The sequence below is a fragment of the Porites lutea genome, chromosome 5 (genome assembly GCF_958299795.1).
Source record: "Porites lutea chromosome 5, jaPorLute2.1, whole genome shotgun sequence".
Taxonomy (NCBI): Eukaryota; Metazoa; Cnidaria; class Anthozoa; order Scleractinia; family Poritidae; genus Porites; species Porites lutea.
The window spans coordinates 24,022,666-24,046,515 of NC_133205.1; the positions used below are offsets into that span (position 1 = coordinate 24,022,666).

Genomic DNA, 23,850 nt, shown 5'->3' on the forward strand with positions numbered 1-23,850 from the left:
ATGCGGATTACTTCTCATTTTTTACTTGAAGCTTAATTTACTTTTTAAATATTGTAGCACTCAGCTCTCTAGCTAAGCTCGATGTGACTGTCGAACATATTTAAAATCTGAAGTATTATCCAGAAAAACCGACAACCATCTCACTATTTCTTAGTGGCTATGCGGTCTCAAAGTCATTCCTGTGGCTAGCTTCTAAAATTAAAACATTTCCCTTTGTGGTAAGAGAGCTGGGAATGTACATTCGCGTTGAAAATTTTGGCTATTCTCGCGATTTGCGACTAGGTACTGCCTTAGGGCTGAGTCGTGGCCTTGGCCCAAGTTTTCATTATCAGTGCGTATTTTCAGGTCGTTTTTATTACCTTTTTGTTTTTATTTTATTTCTTTTTTAGAAATACTGGTAAATTTTTAATCACTTGTGCTAAATTTGAATACAGTCACTTCGACAGGTGATATTTTCCACCTCGAGTTTATACAACGAATTTATCAGACTTCTTATTAGGTCTTTACGCGACTTTCCTTCCTTCACATTACTTTGCAGTGATCAGTGCGATTCTTGGCCAAAACAGACGGGAAGCTATAAGGTATTCCTGAGTCGGTTAGAAGACTACGTCATTCGTTAAGTACGATCGATTCTGTAGAATCCAACTTCCTTTAATTTTTTATACTTTTATGCAAATCTACTTTCATTCGTCGTCACTCGCGTTCGTCAGTCGCGCTCCCACGCATGTCAAACGTAACTCTAAAGACATTTTTAAAGTGCAAGTTTTCGATGGAAAATCGTGACAAATTTACAGTTTAATATTCCAGCGAAAAAAAAATTGTCAAAGATTAAGAAAATGGCTCCCTTTTGAGTGATATTGAAATAATAAGATAGAGCAAAGCAAGTACCGGTATAAACTAATAAAGAGAGTTGCCCTGCGTGTGTCAAAACAAAAATTTCCTACAGCTTCATGACGTTGCACGATTGCTGCGTGCGTTCGTATGTTGACCATTCTTTGCACGGACAGATAATTTTGCCTTACTCACGAAGTATTTCTCCTTAGAAAAATAAATACAGTATATTACAACACATTTAAAGTGGCGCACGTTTGACACCTATACTGCGTTGCACGCGCCGTAAGTTGTAGTTTCAGTTATGTAATAGAAAGGTGTCGCGAGTCAAAGGCAGAAGTTTACTATTCCGAACACCTGATGCAACCCACTGCCCTGTCATGTGAAAGAGCATGTGATATGATTGATTTTGAAGTAAATTGAGCGTGATCCGACCAATCACAGGCCTTCTTACATTAAACCATAAATGTAATAGCCAATCACGCGTGGTATAATATTGCCGTCGCAACTGCGTTTACCGGTAAAAAAACTTGGTCAACCGATGTCAAGGTAAAACATTTTTGGCGGGGGCACAGGAAAGAGCTATCCCTTACCTCACATGTGACGATGTCGCCCTTTGAAATAAGTATTTCCTTCTAATCCTAAATCATTTCACCCTGAAGTTTTGGTGAACACACTTCATAGATCGAGACTACTACAATGTCAGAAGAAGCGAATTCCGATTTTCTTGGTCCTAATTTCACGAACACGAAACTTGTGGGAACCGGTGGCAGCGGCGCTGTCTATTCAGCGATCGATGTGGAAACAGACCAACGCGTTGCCCTGAAAAGACTTCTTGTTCGAGACCGAATGAGTTGTAAAACAGCTCTGAGAGAAGTTAAAATCTTGAAGAAATTAGAGCACGAAAATATATTGAAATTAACAAAAGTTGTGGACTCCGAGGGCTATGCGTTTCAAGACGGCGCGGCAGAAAATTTCAAAGAGGCAACGGAACTCTTTCTTGTAGAAGAACTGCTCGATAACGATCTTCATCGCATTCTGGAAAGCAAAGGAAAGCTACGAGAAGATTACGTTAAACTGTTTTTGTATCAACTGCTCCGAGGACTTAAATACATTCATTCTAGTAATGTAGTTCACAGAGACATTAAACCAAGCAATATTTTAGTAGACTCGGAGACTCTTCTGCTGACCATAGGCGACTTTGGCCGTTCTCGAATTCTAGACCCGGCTTATTCGCATAACGGCTATCTCACGCACGGTATATCCACATTATGGTATAAATCTCCTGAACTGCTGTTAAATTCTTCGATTTACGATAGTTCGGTGGACATCTGGGCCGCTGGTTGTGTTTTTGCCGAGATGCTGTTGGGTAAACCCTTGTTCGAAGGGCAGCATGAAATTGACCAACTCGAACTGATCCTCGACTCTGTTTGCCTCACGGAGGAAGAGTGGTTAAAACTTAGACCCCAAATTCCTGAAAAGACGGCAATGGCGAAGACAGAAAATCAAGGATCGCCCTTAGGAAGCAAGTTTTCCTACGTAGATATTCAAGGTAAAGGTGGTTTTGTTGTTGGTTGAAATCCATGTAAACATTGAGTTCATTATTATGCGCGCAAAATGAACGCGGGACACCCGCAACGCCCTTGTTTTCTAACGATTATCTATTTCTTTAATTTTAGCTTTTTCCTTCCTTCTGTTTCACAAACCCGTATAATAAACCTTTTTTTTGTGGTCAAACTGCAATATTGGGTAATTCTTGAATTTTACTAAAATTTAGGTTGTGCGAGTTAGCATGTACCGAGTCGAGAGTTGTACTTTGGTACCCTATTAATATTTCATAAGAATTGTCAAGCACTTTGTAAACAAAAGAATATCGTGGGCTAAAAATGTCTCATATCGTGATATTTCTTCTTTCAGTCGTTTTCGACTCTTATTTGTTCCGTTTGGAAAGAAATAGAAAGGGTTTTCTTGACTTCTGTAAATTTCAGTTTCGTGTAATTGTTTCTAAATTTAGCTATTAGTTAAAAATTCAACGAACCGCAGCGAAATCTACATATTACCGCAATAAGTGAAATTCTAGCGTAGCGGTGTGATTTTGTACCATACGAAACGGATGAAACAAATTTCCTCTTACAGATCGCTTTGCGCGTAAAAGCCGTGTTTATGCCTTACGTTGACGTGTATGTCTTCATTCGTGCTTTTACGCGATGGATAACAAATCGATCCATTATTAGGGAATCTGTCACGTTATCGGTTGATTCAAAAGTAAGGAAAAAGTATTTTTCGAATTCTGTTTCAAGGTGTTAATCGAAATTATTATTATTAACAAGTAAGACACAGTATCAAAAGACGCTAAAAGCTACTGCCGCGTTCTGCATAACGATCAGTGGAATAACAAAGATTCATACAATTAATTCGTTGAATCTTTTGACCGACCTCTTCTGAGACAAGAATGCTCGCATCTGAAACGAACACATATGGCGTGACACATTGCTTAAATAGCAGGGATTGTTCTAGAGGTGGTTCTTTCATGCTAGATATCATGCATTAGCCAAACAATGACGGGAGTAATAAAAACATCCACTTAAGAAAGCTGTCGGTTAAAGTTCTCCAAGCTTCAACAGGAACATCTCTTAAAAATATTGTCAAGCCTGCGCAACACTTGCGATATTTTTAGTATTTTGTATCATAGCACTCTCGCTAACATAAAAGACGAAGTAATTCTTTGTTTTGCACACAGCAAGTCAGATGTAATGTTCTTGCCCTTACGTAATAACCTTAAAACTAGAAGGGGAGGACCAGCAATTTAGTACAACAGCAACACCAAGGAAATGGGCACTTGTATACACAACACACCCTCTTTACCTTGAAATAAATGAACTGAATTCCTAGGTAGTGAGTTTCTAGAGAAAGTGCTCGAGTTCAAAACATTGAAATTAAACACCGCTTTCAGTTCTCGTAAAACGTTGCATTGGGTAGTTTGAATTTGATAATTTGTGGTGAACAGCAGAGAAATGTACCAACCTGCTAAACCAGTCTAGAGGCATTGTTTTGTTATTATGAATGATCTTAATTTTTTGGGCCTCTCTTTCTTCCATCTCTGGTTGCTTGAACTCCCTGTTCCTGAATTTTACCTTTTATTGTATTCCTATGTGGAAGTGATGCAATATTTGATTGACGTTGTATTTCTATTTTCCCTACAGCTCTTGATCTGCTGGTTAAAATGTTGAAGTTCAACCCAGACAAAAGAATCAGTGCTGAGGAGGCTCTGTCACATCCGTACCTACACCAGTATTCATTTCCTTGTGATGAACCAATCTGTTTGGAACCCCTGCATATAGAGGATGAGATAGGAGATTATGAGGAATGCATGCTGAAAGGCTGGATATTTGAAGAGTGCCTTTCCATGGACAATTCTGTAGACACCACAGAACATGCCCCAGTGCCTAAAGAAGTAGTTGTAGAAACCGACAGTTCAAGTGAAGTTATGTCCTTAAAAGACTTTATGGCAGATTCTGGAGAATCAGATCCCATTATACTCGATCATGTTGAGGCGCGGTCGTTCAGTGGGGAGCGTTATGAACAGAAGTACAGAGATGATGTAGTGGAACGATTAGGATTAGAAAGCAAGAAAGAAGGACTTGAAACTCTGTCTGCTGCATTTAAAATCCAAGCATCCTTAAAGGGAACAACAGAAATTTTAGATCCAGCAAAGACTGTTATTGATCTGCAACATGCCCGCATACCATCTTCAGTGTTTTTAGATAGTGTGTTTGGAAAGGCATATCTTCAAGAAAATGTCAATTTTACTTGTAAGAAAAATGTCTTTAATGGTCCATTTGGTCTGTGTTATTTTTAACAGTAGCATAGTTGTGTTTTGTGCCCAAGAATAAAAGAATGTAAGGTTAGAGGTCATTTCAGTTTATTATTATTTATTTTTTTCTATCCATGTTATTCCGGTTTTATAGGTTCAGTTCAAAGCATTTTTTTACAGGGTAGGGGGAAACGGAAAAATATTTTCCAAAAAAATGTACAGTATTTTGATAGTACAGTATGTTACTTTGCTTTATCTGTAGATCTCTCAGACTCTTCTTGGGTACTAATTTGGTTTGATATTTGGTGGGTTTTAGTTGGATGTTGTTTTTTTTTAGTTAGGTTTCATCCCCATTTTTTTAACTAGTGTTGTGTTTTGCAGTTTTTAAAAGTTATAGGACAAATTCACAAAGTAATTCTTGAAATTATTTTTATTTCTTTTAAAACTTTTAAGCTGTTCATTTTAATTTTGTTTTGGCACTAATGAGCGCTTTGAAAGTAGATTTATATTGAAGTAAGGGATGTGATTTTAATGACGTGATTGAAATATTAGTTGTGTGGACAGCTAAAATGACTTAATTGCAATCAATTATTGATTTGCAAGGCTAAAATATTAAATCTGTGTTTTATTATTGAAGCCTTACCAATTCAGATTGTCTTAAAATTTCTTATATTAACTACATATATTTCAAAAAGGGAAGTTTATGTAAGAAAAAGAAAGGAATATGAAACAGGAGACAAATATTTATAAGGAGAAATTCAAAATTAATTTATTTGGGAAAGAGGTGGGCGGAAATTTAATGCTATTCTGTACAGAAAATTTGCTTATGCTTGTGTACTTATTTTTGCAAAATCTTGTTAATATGATATTGTAAGCCTTGGATTCTATTTAACATTGCTGGTAATAAATAAATTATTTTCTAAATAATTACAAGCCCTGACTTAAAGGCATTGTCTTGTGCTTGTTGTAAAGTGATGTTTTTTAATCGGTTAAAAATTTATTCAGCTGTGCATTAGTAATAATTTGAAGAGCTTTGTGTATAGAGACTGTCCATTATTTGCTGTAATGCTGCAGTTTTTTTAAAAAATAAAAGTATTTATATCGGACTTATAAGTCTCTCATTACTGACTGTCTTGCCACCATTCCTTGCTGGGTCCTCAGATCTTAGACTTTATCACCATTTGGTTCGATTTCAGTGAAACTTAGCCACTAAGCACCGGTTTGAACAACCAGGTAGGGCTATAAGCTGTTTACCCTCCACCACCTGGCACTAGAAGCAAAATTACCCAAACGCCGATAAAGGGGAGCTCTTAACTATTGTCGGCATTTGCAGTATATTATTTTCGAGAGTTCAGGCTGCCTGTGCCGTATTCAGAGCCTCATTCTCGTCCCCATATCTTGTGACGGTCCAGACCATGTGACTTAAGAAACGACAGGCTCTGGGGACGAGAATGTGTTAGCCTGGGAGCTGGGGCACTATTTCGCAAAAACAAGGGAGAATGACTGTTGTTCTGCCGACACCTTTTGACCTTTCAGTTTAACTTGTAGCGTTCCAAAATCGTGTTTACAAAGACAGTCGCACCCGGAGGGGGAGTTAGTACTCCTACAGGGGGACATATGGGGAGGCTCCCCCTGAAAGGCACTGGCACCCGGAGGGGGTGGTAGTACTCCTATGGAGTGGGACATACGGGGAGGCCCAACCTAAAAGGGGTAGCTTTTCAGACTTCACAGTATGCGCGAGTTGAAGCGTATCCAAGGGTAAAGAAATTTCGAGCAGACCACTCTTACGTCTGTCGGTCTTCCCGCAATGACGTTCATTAACCTCATGCCAAACTCTTAAAAAAAGAGATGCAGTATTCTTTAAAAGTAGGTTACGGAAAAGCGGTACTATTTTTCGCTGGAGAGTACGAAAGAAGGCGCCTTTTCTTTGTTTCTTCGTGAGAAATGGTAAATAAAACGCTGGCATGAGTGATGACTTTACACCAAAGAATACATTATCATAAATAATGAACCCTCGTACTGAATTTTATTTCATAGCAAGGGGTTGTGAATTTGTTTTTAACTATCTCAGTTCATTAACTTAATTTCACATACTGGGCATTTATCTTTGTATTTCATCGAATGACACACGCAAAAAATGCGTTTTTTACATTAAAAGTCTGATTTAAGTAATAATCATACATTACCTTTTGAAAATGGATGACAAGTTTCATAAACTTGAAGTAAAGTACTTTATATAAGTTAGGAGTTCAAGTAGTTAAAAAAAGTGGTTCACGATTCATCCTTCCGATGAATCAGAACTTAATACAAAAAGAAAAACAACAACAAAAACAAGGAAGTCAAGACTGAAAATAGAAATCAGTGCACGCAAATAGTTCCTAGCGGTATTTATAGAAAACCTGTGGTATTTCTAGACTAATATAAAATTAATACTGCTTGTTTACCATCAGGGTTTTCCACTCATTACCCTAGCCTGACCATATGTTGCCCTTTTAAGAACAACTATAGTTTACCTTGCACTTCGCAGTTCTTTCGCATTTCATGAATAGTAATTCTCTCCTTTTTTGATCTCTTTGCAATTTTTTCCCGGTAAACTATATTTTTGGCAGGATTTGGAGTATTGAAATTGATCAACTACAGAAGGTTTTTTGGTTTAAAAATGTCTTTAAATAATCTTCACAAAGCCCTGTGGCAATAAAATTTCCCATTTTTCGTAGACTTTCCTTTCGTCTTATTGCAGAATTGCCTGAGTTGTCCTTTCCTAGAATTTTTTTCGTTTTTCCTGGACTGAATTGTCAGTACGTGACTTTCGCTCAGGATTGGAAACAAACTTTTCTATATTTATTAAATCGCACCCAAATCAATGCTTGGTTTGCTATTATTTACATTCCCTTTTTTTCGTTTATTCTAGCCAGTTACCTCATTAATGTGCCATATACAGACTATCAAGACTGAGTCTCACTGGTTAGCACCTCTGGGGCCATTAATAATGGTAGCACCCTTTTAATTTAAAATTAATAACAGTTTGTACTGTCTGATGATCATAAAATATACTAACTAATTAATAAAAGATATTTACAAGAAAACTAACAAATCCAAACTTACTTAACTAATTTTGCATTGATACGCTCAATGACCACACAAAAATTAGTTTGGAGAACAGGCGCCATTTTTCACGTTTTTCAGGCGAGCTAGACACGGCAGACACGGGACACGTGCGCGCACCTTTCCCAGTCGCCCGTGTCTGGCGCTCCTCGCTTGCTTCGCGCTTGCCTTCGCTCGCCTGAAAAATGCGAAAAAATAACGCCTGCAGGCTACAAAAAATGTCACCAAAAAAGTGTTAGTTCCAAGAACTGATAAGCAAGAGCATGCAAAGTACATTACTGCTTGCTGCTTAGTAACCCTGTTTCTGTGGCATGGCCCAACTATAAATGAATATGGGACAGTCGCCATCCCCTCCCCAGAACCTTTTCCTGGAGTAAATTGCTGTCATCTTAGGTATTTCTAGTGCCCACCTACCCCACCCCTACGCAAACATTTTACCCTAAGTGAGAAGTAAGTGATAACGATGGTTTAGGGGAGGGGTAGGTGGGCAGTTTTCCAAAATCCTAAATTGATCCGCTTCTAGCACCAGAAACTCATAAGGGGTTGATTCAACCCCTTATGAGTTTCTGCTAGTACCTAATACTTCCTATATACTAGTGTGCTGATCGAATACTAAGCGTTTGGCCCCTACTTATGATCTATCAAAGTACAAATGAACAGCTCATGTCCTAGAGAACTGTTGTTGTCTTTCCAGCATGCTCTACAGTTAAGAAAATGCTAAGGAGATTTACTCAGATTAAGCAAGTATTGCTCTTGATGTAAAACGTATCACAGAAACGTTTTACGAGTAAAACCAAGAAAGAACTAAGAATAACTTAAAATAAAATCTCCCTGAACAGATTAATATAAAACGTTTAAGTTCTAGCTTTTCTATTCTGTTATTAATAACAGAAAATGAGTCTATTTTGCCACCTGTCTACTCAATTACAGATAACAGAAGACGTATGTGGCAAAAATATCAGAGGCCAACTATCCTCACATCAAAAGAAATTACAGACGGCTTCAGATTCCAGGACCAGGACGACTACAAGGACGAGAGGTAACAAAGTTTTTTCACGTACAGTTCAGCTCCCGATAACTCGACCCTCGCGCTAACTCGAACCTAAGTAGCCTGCCACGCAAACTTTCTTAGGGGGTTCGTCATTGCGTGATGAACCCGTAAGAACGTCTGCGTGGGAGGCTAGAACCAAAGTCGATTTCCCCTGGATTTCCTTCTTCCATTTACTGTAATTTTACCCTCGGTAACTTGAACCAGCGATAACTAGAACTTTCCGCTAACTCGAACCAAAGTCGATTTCCGCTGGATTTCCTTCTTACATTTACTGTAATTTTACCCTCGGTAACTCGAACCCTCGATAACTCGAACCTCCCGCTAACTCGAAGTAATTTTTGTTTCCGTTCAAATCATTTCTATACAATTTTTCCCTCGATAACTCGAACCATGTTATAAGCACGTGACAAGTTGGGAAGGAGACCGTGTATTGAAGTCCGAAACGTTGAATTTATTTTAAAACAACCGAGTCAATTCTTTGTCTTTCCTTTTTTGTCACTCCAGTTCAAACTCAGTGTCTATCTCTGTATACTTTGTTGCTTAATTGCATTCCCTCAGAATCCATTTGCTCATTTCCCTACTTCCGGTTATTTGCTTCAAACTCCCGATAACTCGAACTTTTTTCAATTTCCCTTGAAGGTTCGAGTTATCGGGAGTCGACTGTATTCTAAAAAAAATAGGCACCCCAGAAAGCTTCGTTGTACTTTTTTCCACCAGAAAAGTTGGCACTGTTATTTCTAATGAAGGAGGATAGGCCCTTCCCTGATCCTAAAATGGTAAGTCTTCTAACATTTGATTACTTGTTTCGATGACTACGGGCGCTTTTCATTTACCAAAAACTTTGAGAAACTTCCATGGAGAGGTCCAACGAGTTAAGAACGTGCTCCATTTGCCACAAGTTCCATTCTTTCATGCTCTCATCATTAAAATTCAAAATGGTGACACAGATATCGCCGTGGATAGCCTGGAACTGGTGATTCCTTCTGAAAACTCGTGACTGGAACATGCATTTCCACCGGAAAGTTTCCAGCGGGAAAACAGGACAACCTTTTCAAAATCCCACCAATCCCCGGGAATTTTCAGTGGAACGCACGGAAAATTCCGAACCGGAATTTCTTGGTAAATGGAAAGCGCACTACGATATTCTCGTTATAACTCGTGGTAGAATAACGACGGCTACGTTTTCCCACCAAAATGACGCTGGTTCACGCGCGTGCACTACTATGTATCAAGAAAATCTCGTACTCGTAGTCGTTCTCGTCTTAGAATCTAAAGGTCTCTGATGAGTGGAGCATGTATTGTCATCTAAGGATACACTATGACTACAGAGACCAGGGGGTACATCAGCAACCTTCGCACCGCAAACATCAACTATCCACTCATCAGTCAGTTGAGTCCCTCAGTTGCATTTTCCAGCCTTCTAAGAAGTCTCTGATGGCCTCTTTTTCTTCTTGCATTGTACTTGGCATGTTAAGGGCATGCTCTAAAATGGCCAGGTGACAAAACTCGTACTGTTCAACTGTTTGAATAGTCAAGGCCCTTTGAGCCCGAAAATGCTTCACTGTGTTGAATATCTCACACTTGCCCACGTCGCTCAAACGAGCCACGTTGACGTCAATCGTGCAGAAGGTCCCTGTGCGACCGATGCCTGCACTACAGTGCACTAAAATGGGAGGGCCTCTGGGGTGTCCCTTCCATGTTGACCCCAAGGCCTGCACCGCATCTGTTTGGGCCTCACGAACAAGGCCAATCACATGAAGGCAGGATTCTGCTGAAGAAGGCACTCCATAATCTGGCCACGAAGTCATTTGAAAATGAGTTATCCTTCGCGTTTCTCCAGACTAAGGTTAAAAAATGGATATGGATATGTACATAAGAAAATTTGCATTTTTATCGTGACATTAAATGCCAAGTATTTTTGTTCTGGGACGTTTTGTAATAATGACACACTTTGTTACAAGTGTTGCGGCACTTTGTAATAAGTTACACATTCTGTAATAAACGGAAGCAATGCACCGTGAAATCAAGGTTGTAGTATTTTGTAAATATCGTCGGTCTACGCAATTTTGACCTGACACAAATTGAAATAATTTTATTTTCATTATTTATTTATTATCAATTATTTATACTGCGCATAGTCTATAAAATAATCATATTTTTGAAATAGAACATACAAACAAGCGAGAAAGAACGAATTCATAATGATATATAATTACTGGCAGGCCAAGGAGGCGTAAAAACCATATAACATTTGCGACAACGTTCTGGTACAAACTGTTACACATTTCCATGGCCCACGGGGGGTGGGGAAAGGGTTCAGCAACAGTTTCATGCAACCACCACGGCCACCGATGGGGCTTAGAAGTGTGTGCAAATGACCCACTCGCGGACAATGCAAAATTTATGTGAAACAGACCTTGTGCTACGAATGTCTAAAGGGACAACTGAACACAGTGGCGGAGACAAGGCTAGTCTCCTTTGCGGTCGCTCGGGCCGGAGTCACGCAGTGCTCCCCGTCCTTGCGTGACGAGTGGTGCGAAGGTGTGAAAAATCTGAGGACCTAACAGCCTGTGGGGAAGACGTTTATAAGGGAATGAATATCAGCCTTGCCGCTACGGATGTAACCACCCTACTGTACTGACTAGCTACAGATATGTCCAGGATTGGTTTAGTACATTGGTTTGACGTCCATTGCATGATTACGATGTAAAACCAACTAATGCGACGTTTTATACAGGAGGCGAACATACGAAGAGGAATTTTCCTTCCCTTTTTTGAACCTGCAAAAAGTCCTCAAGAATTCAACTCGAGGAAAATCGCCTACATTTGTATATTTGACAAATTGAGCGGGTTCAAATAGACGCGATAAAGTCTTTAAAGACGCAAATTCATTTTTTTAGCGACGTTTTCACTGCCGTGGCCGTGGTCATTGCTTACAATAAGCTCCCTCTGAATAAGATTCATCCTTTTATGATAGATATCACGAAGTGTCCCATAGCCCTAATCCCAAGCTAAACGCAAGCAATTTTGTCAAGCATGAAGCGACATGGACACTACAAATAACAACTGTGTCTTATATGAAGTACCTAAATTCCAAGCTGCTAGGATTTCTGGACGTAAGTGTCCAACTAGACAACTGTGTACTGTCTCTGCAGTAAAATATGCCATGATTACCTTTTTGTGTCTCAGAGAAAATGTCCTCTCAACATGATCTTCAAATTCTAGAGTTTCTTGATGAGCCACATCAACTGTTTCAAACTGGTTTGTTTCACTGTTTTCTGGCCAATACTGGATGCATTTCATTCGACTTCTCTCGAAGCACCTTGAGAAATTAAAAAGGCAACAACCTATGAGTAAGAAGCAGTGAGAGGCCATGTACATACATAGTAATTAATTTACTACTGTAAGAAAGTTATTTTGTGCAAAAAGGTATTCTTTTTCCCAGTTAACAGGGGCACCCAACGAGGATATAGTTTAAAACCACTTAACATATCATTGTTGAACGTATGTTAGTATTCAGACAGTAGATATAGGCATATTTTTATCCCCTAAAAACTTTTCATCTGTTCGGATTTCCTAGCTGAAAATCTAGTGATCCGAAAATTATAGGGATCAAAACTTACCTTCTCGAAAATTTCATCCAGGAAAAGGCTCCCGAAAATTCTAGGTGGCCTTTTTTAGGGTCAAAATCCGTTAAAAATGAGTAATTATACCATTTTGCAGATGTTCGAAAACCCTAGGAGAGGCAGGCAAGCAAAGCTAAGCAAGAAATTTTACAACAAATGCTCCGAAAATTCTAGATCTCAAATCGTCTTCCGAAGAGATATTTTCCCGAAAATTGCCGTTGGGTGCCCCTGAGTTAAGGCAACAAAATTTTATGGCATGGCGCTCCAAGTAAAATATTTTGCCATGCATTTTCCACAGCACTTCATTATGTCGATGTTCTACTGTATCTAGGACGTCAAAGGTTTGCCTTCCACTAATAATATCAGGTCTGCCAATACATCCTTGCACAGTTGTTCCAACTTCTGACAGGGTACTGCCAGAGTAATTTTATGAATGCTGTTAGAAAGATCACTTTAAAATTAGCGAACTTGCCAAGTGTTTAGAAACGAGCGAAGACAGTGCTGAAAGTTTTACAAAAGCCTTTCAAATTTTGTCAAAAGCAGAGTCATATATTCATTACTCTTTATCCTATCACTCTCAAACTTGGCAACTTTACAGATTTTAAGACGCTCTTCCCAGTGGTGGCAATAGATTTATGCTAACTGATCACATTAAAATTTGCGAAAAAAGTAATAGTTTATTAAGAGGTGCCTCATCAGTTAACGGATTAAACAAAAATCTCTTGGTAGCAAGGCAGGGCTAACATGGCTTCCTCGCGAAGTAAGTTTCATCTTGAAAGGGCTTTGTTATTGATTAATAAAAATCAAAGCCCAGGTGTATATTTTTCTTTCCCTTCAGTTTGAAGAGAAAACATCAAGTAGGATCAATAATAATTCTGATAATTAATATCATAATTTATTATAATGCGATAAATAAACAATTATTATTGTGCAAAATTGTACTTGAAGGCCTGAAAAATTTCACATGTTTACCTCGTTACCATGACAATGACATAGACTTGTTGCTCCCACAGCATTTGCCAGAAGTCACTTTTAGTGTTGGGAAGTGGTCCTTGTAAATAAAGATACATAAATAAATAAATAAATAAATAAATAAATAAATAAATAAATAAATAAATAAATAAGGAAAAGCATTAAAAACTATATTGTGTTTTATACACTGTAAGTGAGCATTGAATGCACAAAAATTTAATTGAAACTTTGTTTTACTAACAGAGAAAGAAAACTGTGAGCACCACATCTCATAAACATTAATTTTATTACGTGATGACCCATCAAAAAGGCCTTGCAAGCAAGCCACAAAACCATAAACCAATTAACTGTTGTTGACTACTGTTTGGAGCCTAATTTTCTCACACCATATTGGTATAATTCCGTGCAACACAAAGAACTTCCAGAAAAAAAATTCTGGTGTTTTATGATAATATGGAAATTGAAAACCCACTACTCTCCACTCATGAGTCAAATTCCCAAGTTATAATGTACTGTTTCAGCAATATTTTATCAAGTTGAATAAAGTAATACAAACCCTGAGTAGCTATGTATGCCTTTGGTTGCTTGTACCCATCCATGTAGTTTGCGTGTATATAGTTTGATTTCTGCAGAAATACAACATACATGTAGTTTATAGTATGGAAGTTGCTACCCTTTTGTAAATAATAATAGTAATAATAATAATGATAATAATAATAATAATAATAATAATTTCATAATAATAATAATAATAATGTCTGAGCTCCAAGTAAATTGTCGAAACTCTTAAATTAACGATTCAATAAAATAATTATTGAATGGGAATGACAGGAACTTGATGTACTGTCCATAAATTAATGCTTTTGCTTGTGTTTTGATATAAACCATTTACACCTGAGAACTTCATGCTTCTACCAGAGACAATTTATTTCTGTTAATAGACTTCCCACTTGTTTTGAAAATTAATGCTCCACAATGTCCAGACTTTCATATTCTGTACATGAGGCCAAAGGCTGCAAAGATGTAATGGTAGTAGCCAGTCCCTGTACATTCTTGGGACTCTTCAGTTTAAAGAAGGGAGAATGCCTTACGATTTTTGCACATAAGATATGCACATGTGTGCATTAATAGGAACCCTGTGTTACTGCGCTTTTCACAAACATGTGAATTGTGAAGTTCAAAAGCCAACTGACGATTGCGTTTTTCGCTGCCGTCAATCATCTTAACGGACCTCCTAGGAAACAAAACTTTACTTTAACGGGTTCAAAAGGTCATCGTTTGTGATGTGATCGGTAGATTTGGATCCGCTTTGTGTGTTTCTGCGTTTCAAGTTTTGTTGCGTGTGATAGTAATTATGATTGATGGCAGCGAAAAACGCAATTGTGAAGGCGGCTTTTGAACTTTAGAGTTTGCATGTTTGTGAAAAGTGCGGTAATATGCCGGTACATGAATGTTGATTTGTAAACAAGGTTGTAAATAGTTTTGTTGCCTCCTTTTGCCTAGATGATAGTCAGAATAGAGTAAACGGTTACAACAAGTAAAGTGATGTCAATGGCAGTAAATTTTCATGCAAATTGTCAAAGACAGTGGGTTTGGGATCTCTCAAGATTCTAATAAATAAATAATTTGAAAACACTGTTTTGACACAACATTAGCAAAATACAGTGCAACAATTACAACAACAAAAACAAAGATTGAAATACATGCAGCTTACTGTATTCCCATCCAAGTCGTTAAGCTTCACTCTTGATTCTTCAAGACATAAAACATCAAGGTATCTATTTTTCATCTTATTTTCTGGTAATCTGCAAATGACATAGCTCTCTTCAAATAACATCATATTATTTTATTTTATTTTTTTTAACTTTCAGTTGACAAAAAATGTTGTAATGTAAATACTTGAAATGAAAGATTCCCAGTTCTTCTCAGTGAACACCCTATAGTCTCATGTACACTTAAAAGTTAACTAAACAATAAGGAAGGTGGCTGGTACCACGGGAAAGTACTGCACTTTTATGAGAATGGTATTAAAAATACTAGTCGCTTTTCATTCACAGATTCAAAAGTTGTATCCAGTTCTGTATGTTGTATGTCTTTATTGCCTTTAAGTTTAATAGCTTCTACATGTAGAGTGTGTCTAGTAGTTTGGGACAAATAATTTTGCATTCTTTTCTTTTTCTTTTTTCCCTCAAGCCTAACACAAATAGCTACTATACACTTTTGTACCTTTAGGTTTTCAACCATTGTGTGGATATTTTAAAAATATTTCAATAAGGTTAATTTTTATTGGATCATCAATAAGTAGTTGGTGGGTCCTACCGGTATCTGGAAGGGCATGGCTTCGATTCCCGCTAGGGGGCTCGGATTTTTTTTCTGAGCATTCTTAGTTGTACTTAACAACTATTTTTAATTTCCCGTAACTGTAATTAATGGAAGCTGATGGCATCATCACTGCATGTCAACATTGATCACTAGCACTAGAACTACTATGCTTGCAAAGGAAATAAAGTAACATGACATCCACTTACTTTGCAGAGTAAAAGTTGCCATTGCCTGATCGTCTCTTTAAATCAACAAACTCATTTTTAATTCCCTTGGGTGTCAGCTTCATTAAATGCTCCATGAATTCCACAACAGACAATGCACCTTCATCTGTCACCCCAGCGTCAACACCAGTTGTGGAAGATTCAGTGTAAATCAAATCTCTGTTACCTTGTCTTGCATTTACTACTCCATTTTCTTTCATCGATTCAGAAAATGACATTAGACATGTGTTTAACCAGGCAAAATGGTCCACTTTGAGCATCCCGCCCAAGCTTTCAGGAACTGAGGCCTGTGGAAGTCTCTGTACCAGTGACTCTCTAGGTACTATTTCAATTCTATCTCGGAGTTTTTGTTGAAGAAAGCTTGTGAGCAATGTTAGAAATGCTTTAAACCAAAGTGGTGGTGATATGATGAAAACATTCTTAAGCCTTGCAGGATAGCCACCCTGGGTAAAATATACAAAAGAAAAAATTGTCATTAGTGTTCGGTTCTACTTCGTTATCTTACAGTACATAGAAAACAGACTTTTTTTCAGCTTGGGTCGTATGTTTACTCATGTCAGATTATGTGTCAGATTATGCAATGATACTGTAGAGAACTTGTAACTGCTGGTATCCTGTCCTGGGGATTTCCCCCTTGTTTTATTAGGAGCATGCGCACGGGCCTTGTCATTGGCATGCATGAGGCCACTGTGAAATAACCTCAAGTTTTCTTCAAGTTTCCCAAGTGTTTTTGTAAACCATTTGTTTCAGTTTTTTCTCTTCTCTTGTGAGTCATTCAGCCTCATGTATGATGAAATGTTTTGTTGTTGTTTTTATTGTGCAGTCACGGATATCATGTGCCGCCATTTGCCGTCACAGAACTGTTTATTTCAAATTTACACAATTCCCACTGGTATTTTCTATGTTTTCAGCAACATTAACAGTGACAAATTATAGGTTGACCAGAAAAGACACAACAGGTGAATAAAAAAATAATTATTATTATTAATCACAGTTACATTAAAAACATAAGGCACCTTTAGTAAGTCCAAAATTTTTCGAGCAAGACCGTAATCAAAATTATGATACCCAGATTCTGTCATGTCATACAGTAGAATCAGTCCATTCTTCTGTGTTTCATCACTGAAAAAAATGTTGAGCGACAATTTTTTTCTCAAAGGATTTCACAAAAAGACATTTATAATAATCATGATTTTCTTCAGAGGGAACTGTGTGTAATGGTGCTGACAATGAATCACCATCCCACATCCACCCAATAGGGAGTTTTAGCATCAATGACAGCAACAGCAGCGAAAATGTCACTTTTAAAATGAATTAGTGTTTTTTCAAACTTTGTTGTGTTTATTCCAATTCGCGGAAAATGTCTAACAATGTAGGCAAATTTTCCTGAAGTCGATTTATTGGGGAATGCACTCAAGTTTAGAAAGAGAAAGAAAATTTCATTGTCACTCGTGTACGTCCTCCATAAAACGTGAAATTAGGCATTTTAATGTCATAGTCGTGCAATAAAGGCAAAAAAAAAGCGTGATGCACAAGCAAACTTGTTGTTTTGCTTAATAAACCTGCTGCTGTTTTGATGTTCTTGTTGCCGTCACCATCGCCGTTGCTAAAACCCCTATGGCCTTCACTTGGGTTTCAGAAGGGAAAAGGAAGCAAGGTGGACCACTAGAGACATTCAAAATGACAGTGGAATGGAGGGTTTAGGTCATGGGCAGGGGCAGTGATGGCAGGAAAGGACAGAAAAACCTGAAAGGAGAGAGCATATGGCCCCATTTTCCAATTTGGGACTCATGGACAATGATGAATTTTTTTGTGAATTTCACTTTGGCATCTAGTAGGAATGAAAGAACGTTATGCTTCTTTTTTAACCACATGACACACCTTTTCAGGCACTCATCTAGCTGAAACGCTATCCCCTGGATGACGGTCCTGTGAGTTGTTGCAGCAGGAAAGTGTTGTCTAGCTGTAAAAACTGCTATAGCTGCACCCCCTGCATCACGTGCATTCTATTAAAGCAATCAATGAAATCCATAACCCATAATAATTTTATTACTAAGGATCACCATTTTTTTAAAATAGTAACAAATTACTGGTCAGGGCTGTCATTTAGGACTGTAACCCATAACATGTGATGGGAGATTTTGCTCTTTTTAAATTTCATTTATTTGCTTCTTACACACATAATACATACTAAGCATAGACACTTAAATACTGAAGAAACACAATCTGGGGTTTCAATAAGCACCCCATGAAACGCGTTGGCTACTTTGCTCATGAGGTTGGCTACTTTTTTTCTAGGATGAAGAAGCAACTAGTCTGAATAACGTTGTTAACAAAAACGTATCGTTGATGAGTTTTCATAAAGGCCCACTGGTTTTATGTTATTCTTTGGTGATGTGAATGCTACATTTCATTCATTTTTTTGATAGGTTTCTTTATAGGTTTACACACAATTTGTTTACGTGCAAAAGTACGTAATTATTTTAGTTTTCATCATTTTATTCATTGCTCATAGGAATTGATTGTGTGACTGATAAATTGAAAGCTACATTTTCTTGAATGAAAAACACGCTCTTTTGTCCTGAAATTTAATCCCCAGTTTACTGAAACTTGTATTTTAGGGCTTTGAAATTTCAAAATTTCCTGAGGCAGAACACGCCCAGACCTTCTCCATCCCCCCTACAAAAAAGGGGACCAACAGCGCCTTGTTAATGCAGTCAGTTACTCTATTCAAACCTGCTGGCTACTTCAACTTTTATTGAAACCCCTTTACACTTAATACAAAAAAAGCAAAATTAATTAACAAATTGATAGTAAGGTTGCCAGACAGGATATTGCGTAGAATAACTTTTTTCTTTTGTCTTTTGGATCTGTTCATATTAGATTAAAAAAAAAAAAAAAAAAAACAGGGGAAAAAAGGAGAGTTCACCCAAATAAATGCCTTTTCTGAATAATTTTTTCCACTTTTCTTCAAAACATTTTTCCATTCCTTTAATAATTGAAATTTGTTTTTCATTATTATAAAGTTGTCTGTAACTTGATATTAAATATATTCTACAATAGATGGTTTTCAACTTTTGTATTTGCAACTAAAGATATAAACCTAGCCAAGAGTAAACAATGACTAAAGTCTATAAAAATCTCTCCTTCTTTCCATGGGAGATGGTAACGGTAGTTAAACTTAAATGTTACATATCAAAATATATTCAGGTTAGAATTTTTTAAGCTAAGTTGATTTTTTATCTCCTTTGTCTCCTAGCCCTAATTATGAGACAAAGAAAATAGAGAATCAATCTAGGTTAAGAAATTTTAACAGTGTTCCAGATAAGAGATGGGTCTCGGCTCAATGACCCGACAAAGAAGGCTTCCTGACCCAACAAATGACATATAACTGTTAAGTTAAATATAACAAAAAAAATCAGTTCTTGGTGACCCCTCTTGTCAGTGTCAAATATTTAAGTGACGAATTGAAAATTCAATCAATCCCGATGACTGAAACCCCTGCTACCTCGAACTGCTTTTGTGATTTTTAAAACTCGTATTTTGGAACATATTATTAGTTTAGCTTTTAAATGCACTTTAATTGCTGTTTTTTAGCTTTTTAAACATTTTTTTAATCTTTTTGTATTTTTAACTTTTAGTGTATTTTTAGTTACTGTAATTTAGGCTAGTTTTATATAGATATATAGATATTTTTATTTTATTTATTTATTTATTTTTTCCAGGGCCCTCATTGATAGCAGCATTTTATGCTGAAGAGATAACCCTGGCTAAATAACATTTATTACTGTTTATTATTATTTCAGAGTTTGTACCAGGGTTCTACTGTATAAGCAAACTGATTGATGAAATACTGCCACTCACCAAAATTGTAAACTTTCCACTAAGTAATTCAGATCTCAGAGGGTCATCATAAGGAGCAACTTCTTGTAAAAAATACAAACGGCGTTCATACTGAAAAAGTAATCACAAAAAACTTTAGTTGCAGAGTCAGTACTAGAGACAAGAAATGGAACAGGGTACTGCTAACTTTTGCTGCGACCAATCACATGGAAAGTCTTCAGTACTCCACTCACACACAATTCCACTTCATAGTTTTAACAAATAAAATTGATGGAAGTTGTTTTTTTACCTTTGCTTTTGCAAAGACTGAAAAATAGAGGGCTTTCTTTTCTATTGAGAAAATTGACACTATCTGGGAAATTTACTGTCAAACTAAGAAAACTGTGAACACCTGGAAATTTTCTGAAGGAAAGTTGATTGTATCTAGTGACCAGTCACAATTAACCTGAGATCAGGCGTTTTTTTTTCTGCTTCTTTGCTTCTTTGGCTCGAGATTGAAAAAAATAGCGCCTGATACATTCATTTAACAAGCCATCAACCGCCCCCTAATTTGCATAATCTAACGTCTACTTCACCTGTCATGTTATTAGCCAATCAGCGTTTACGACATGGGAATTAAATTTTGGTGGGAATAATGTCTCTTTCGAAATCAATTTTAGGGAAAACAAAATTTTTAAGTAAGTTCAGATGACGCTTCCTAAAAAAAAATTTTAAATGTTTCTTTTTTGTGATGAAATACTGCCAGCTGGAGCTGCCGTACCTTTATTTAACAGCTACAAATAATAAAGGATTTACTGGTAAAAGGGTAAAAGCTCTCTGACTTTGTCCTGTGCCGAAAGCAGTGAAACAAATTTGGGCTGAAGCACCATTTTTCACGAACTGAAAAGTGTCGTGAAAGCGAAGATCGCTCAGAATAATTCTCAGGTTTCTGAAGGAGGAATTACAGTCAAACCAGGTTGATTCCATTCATGAATTGATTACTTGAATAGAGAACCCGTTTGTCGCTTCTGTAACTTGTAGCCGGTATTTTCAAATTGCATTCAAATGATCGGTGAATTCTTGACTGCAATGTTTAGCATACGATGAAATGGAAAATATTTCAATGAATGAAATTTCTGTTTAGACATTTTTTGAATTCAAGAAAACTGAGTTGGCCGGAAATTTCATAACGAACTCGCGTGTGTATTCACTGCACATTACGCAAGCAAAAATGCAGACTGAAATCAACAACAACTAACGGATGGCGGCGTTTTGGTCAATCGGAACAGCGCAAATCATCCGAATTGTTTCCTATCCAATCAGAAAAAAGTCCAGATTCTGGCTTTTTTGCATGTGATCTGTGAAAGAAATGTATCATGCCCTCCTCCCGAAAACAGATTACAGAGGTAAAGGGAGAGGGCATGATCGCAGGCTAAGTCAAAATAAAGTTTAGGCACTAAGGTGTATGGCTTGAATAGTCCACTTCCTGTGCACCTAATTTGGTAGCAATTGGAAGTAAGGCAAATTTTTGAGAATTTTTTTTTTACTTTGATCTCTAGAGATTGATATTTATTGGGTCCAAGGGGAAATGAATCAAGCAATGACAAATTAAAAGGGACACAGTCAGCTGATTCACATGGACATTAGAAACCATTTCTTAGCTGATTTGCATATCACAAGATATGCCATCCATACTGTTTCTAGCCAAATTTGCCTTTTGCACATCTCCCATAATACACCTTATTTGCCCCTCCAAACTTTGCATAACCTTTGTTTTTTATTTCTCTTGAGTATTACAGCCTTCCCACAAGAAAATGGAAACATTGCTTATACAAAATTTTGGGAGACAAAAAAGTTGCATTTCTGGAGATGTACAAGTGGCAAAATGTGATAAAATAATACTATAGGATGAGTAAAAGATGAAAAGATTTTCAGTAAAAGATCAAAGTTCCAATGAAACACTAGGCAAAATTAATGTGGAATTTTACATGTACCTTTGATTTAAGGTCCTCTTAAATGCTTTTCAAAAGTGGTTGGCCTAATGTCCAGGTCAGCATGGTCCCAAGCCTGACTGTGTCCCTCTAAGCCCAAAAAAATTTCAGGGCTTCAGTGCCCGGAGGTGGGGGCACTTGGGTATTTTTTGGGTGGGTATGTGCCCTCTGGGACTCCAAATTTGATACCCCATTCTAGAAATGGGCCAATTTTTTATACCCCATTCTAGAATTCACCCTAAAACTGATACCCCATTCTAGAAATGGGCCAATTTTTTATACTCCATTTTAGAAAGTTTATAAATTGAAATAGCTCTGTTTTTAAAAAAAGATGTTTCTTTATTTGTTTGACTTATAGATGAAATAAACGCTTCTTCATAATCCTCCGGATTACGTTTTCTGTACATGTGGATACAATGCTGTTAATTATGATGCAAAATCTCTCACCATGCACAGAAACATGCTCCTAAGCTAATGATTTTCCTTCTCCTCCCCCATCCCTTTCTTTTGAGCCCGTCTCCATCTCCCTTGGGTACATTATGGACTTGTTCCAGACTAGTGCGCGCCTATTTATCCAAGATGGCGGAGTCAGCGCTCGCGGCTCGCGCCAAAATACGCCTGCCCTGCATGCTAAAACACAGGGTGCAACAAGAGTACAACAGTTTGCTTGTTAACGCATTGAACCGTTTTTTTAAAAGCAATTGGTCCTTGAATAATTTCAAATGGCTGCTTACAAAACTCAGGAGCTTTCGTGCGTTTGAAATATTACACCCCATTCTAGAAAATGCCTCTTAAATGGATACCCTAATCTATATCAGGAGCTTCAAAATCACGACCCAATTAGCCGCACATACCCGTATAGATAATGTATGGGAGTACCCTTCCCCCCCCCCCCCGGCTTCAATGGGATTTGAATCCATGGCCTCTGCATTGGTGCTGCAGTGCTCTATCCTCTACATTTTGAAGAACCATAAATTGAGAGCAGGACAATCAATGTTGTTGAGCTATCATTTAAAAATCAGAGACTTAGTGGACTTTGAAAGTGATGTATAAACAATGTTTTGCTCTGAGGGCTCCATACAAATCCTCCAAATTTGACAAGGATCATGAATGCTATGATCCAAGCCATTGGGTTTGTACAGGTTTAGGAGAGCATAGCAGTGCCAATATCTCACCACCAATTTCCACAAAGACTCTGAATTTTGGCAAGCAGGCATTTTCATCTTGCCCTTTCGGAGTATTTCAACCAATCCCAAAGATTCATAACATCAAACTTTTGTGATTTCACACTTCTTTTCTCCATGACACACATATTTGAACATAAAGAATACTCAATAAAAAACAGATGAGAAATACTTTGTTTTTCTTTTCTTTTCTAAATTCGTACTAGTCCAGTATAAGAAAAGGCGATTATCAGAGCTTTAAGAGCATTGATCAAAGCATTTCGAAGTCTCTAGAATAAGTGATTTCACAGGTCGTACCCAGGAAAAAATTATTAAAATTAATTTTGTTCTTTTTTTCCATGATTTCCAAGGGTGAATTCAGCCTAAACTCGTGGTTAAAATTCGCTGTTACATCTATAGCTGTGTTAAATAAATTAAAACTAAATGCAACAGAGACTACAGAACTGAATAGATCAATTGGGCAGGATTTACGACGGTTGTCAAAAACTCTTTGCAGCAAACAACATAAGACTTACATTGATCCTACGATGCGCGTTTTTAAGTTCCAAGGCGGGAAAACCCACTTTGTTAAACTAAATAAAATAATATCACGTCGCAGCTTTTTTTTTCAAACTCACCTGGTACTGTCGATACAAGTTAACCGCTCTTTCAGTGTCAAATTTTCGGGCCGTGAGAAACAACAAGGCTGTGGAAGTTCCTACGGGACTCAATCCATTTTCGGAACGATCTTTGTTAACTTCTCGCAAGAAAATGGCGATTGCCTGTGATAGAGGACGAAAAAAACAAGACATTATGTTTTAGAATGAAATAATAAGAAGGGATTACAGGGTATTGGCCTGCATAAGATTAACTCACTTCTTGTTCCTGTTCAGAACGCACGAGTTCCGCCATCTTTGCAAATGGTTGAA

The 23,850-nt window shown here is 37.4% G+C and overlaps 2 protein-coding genes across 3 annotated transcripts; one reads left to right on the forward strand and one right to left on the reverse strand.

The window, feature by feature from the left end:
• The first annotated feature begins 1,374 nt into the window (after positions 1–1,374).
• On the forward strand, positions 1,375–5,751 carry LOC140936367 (mitogen-activated protein kinase 4-like). The gene is made up of 2 exons (XM_073385833.1): positions 1,375–2,383; positions 4,035–5,751. The coding sequence occupies exons 1-2, from the start codon at positions 1,531–1,533 to the stop codon at positions 4,688–4,690; spliced, it is 1,509 nt and encodes a 502-aa protein (XP_073241934.1). The 5' UTR covers positions 1,375–1,530; the 3' UTR covers positions 4,691–5,751.
• A 2,571-nt stretch (positions 5,752–8,322) lies between these two features.
• LOC140937216 (tyrosine-protein phosphatase non-receptor type 9-like) lies at positions 8,323–23,850 on the reverse strand. 2 transcript variants are annotated; one of them, XM_073386752.1, is made up of 11 exons: positions 23,798–23,850; positions 23,560–23,703; positions 19,810–19,899; positions 17,827–17,951; positions 16,962–17,067; positions 15,928–16,388; positions 15,114–15,204; positions 13,956–14,025; positions 13,400–13,478; positions 11,976–12,123; positions 8,323–10,642 (listed from the first exon to the last, which is right to left on the reverse strand). In XM_073386752.1, exons 1-11 carry the CDS (start codon positions 23,831–23,833, stop codon positions 10,184–10,186), a joined length of 1,809 nt encoding a protein of 602 aa, XP_073242853.1. In that variant the 5' UTR covers positions 23,834–23,850; the 3' UTR covers positions 8,323–10,183. The 2 variants fall into 2 exon arrangements, with proteins under 2 accessions (XP_073242853.1, XP_073242852.1); XM_073386751.1 differs by lacking the exons at positions 16,962–17,067; positions 17,827–17,951.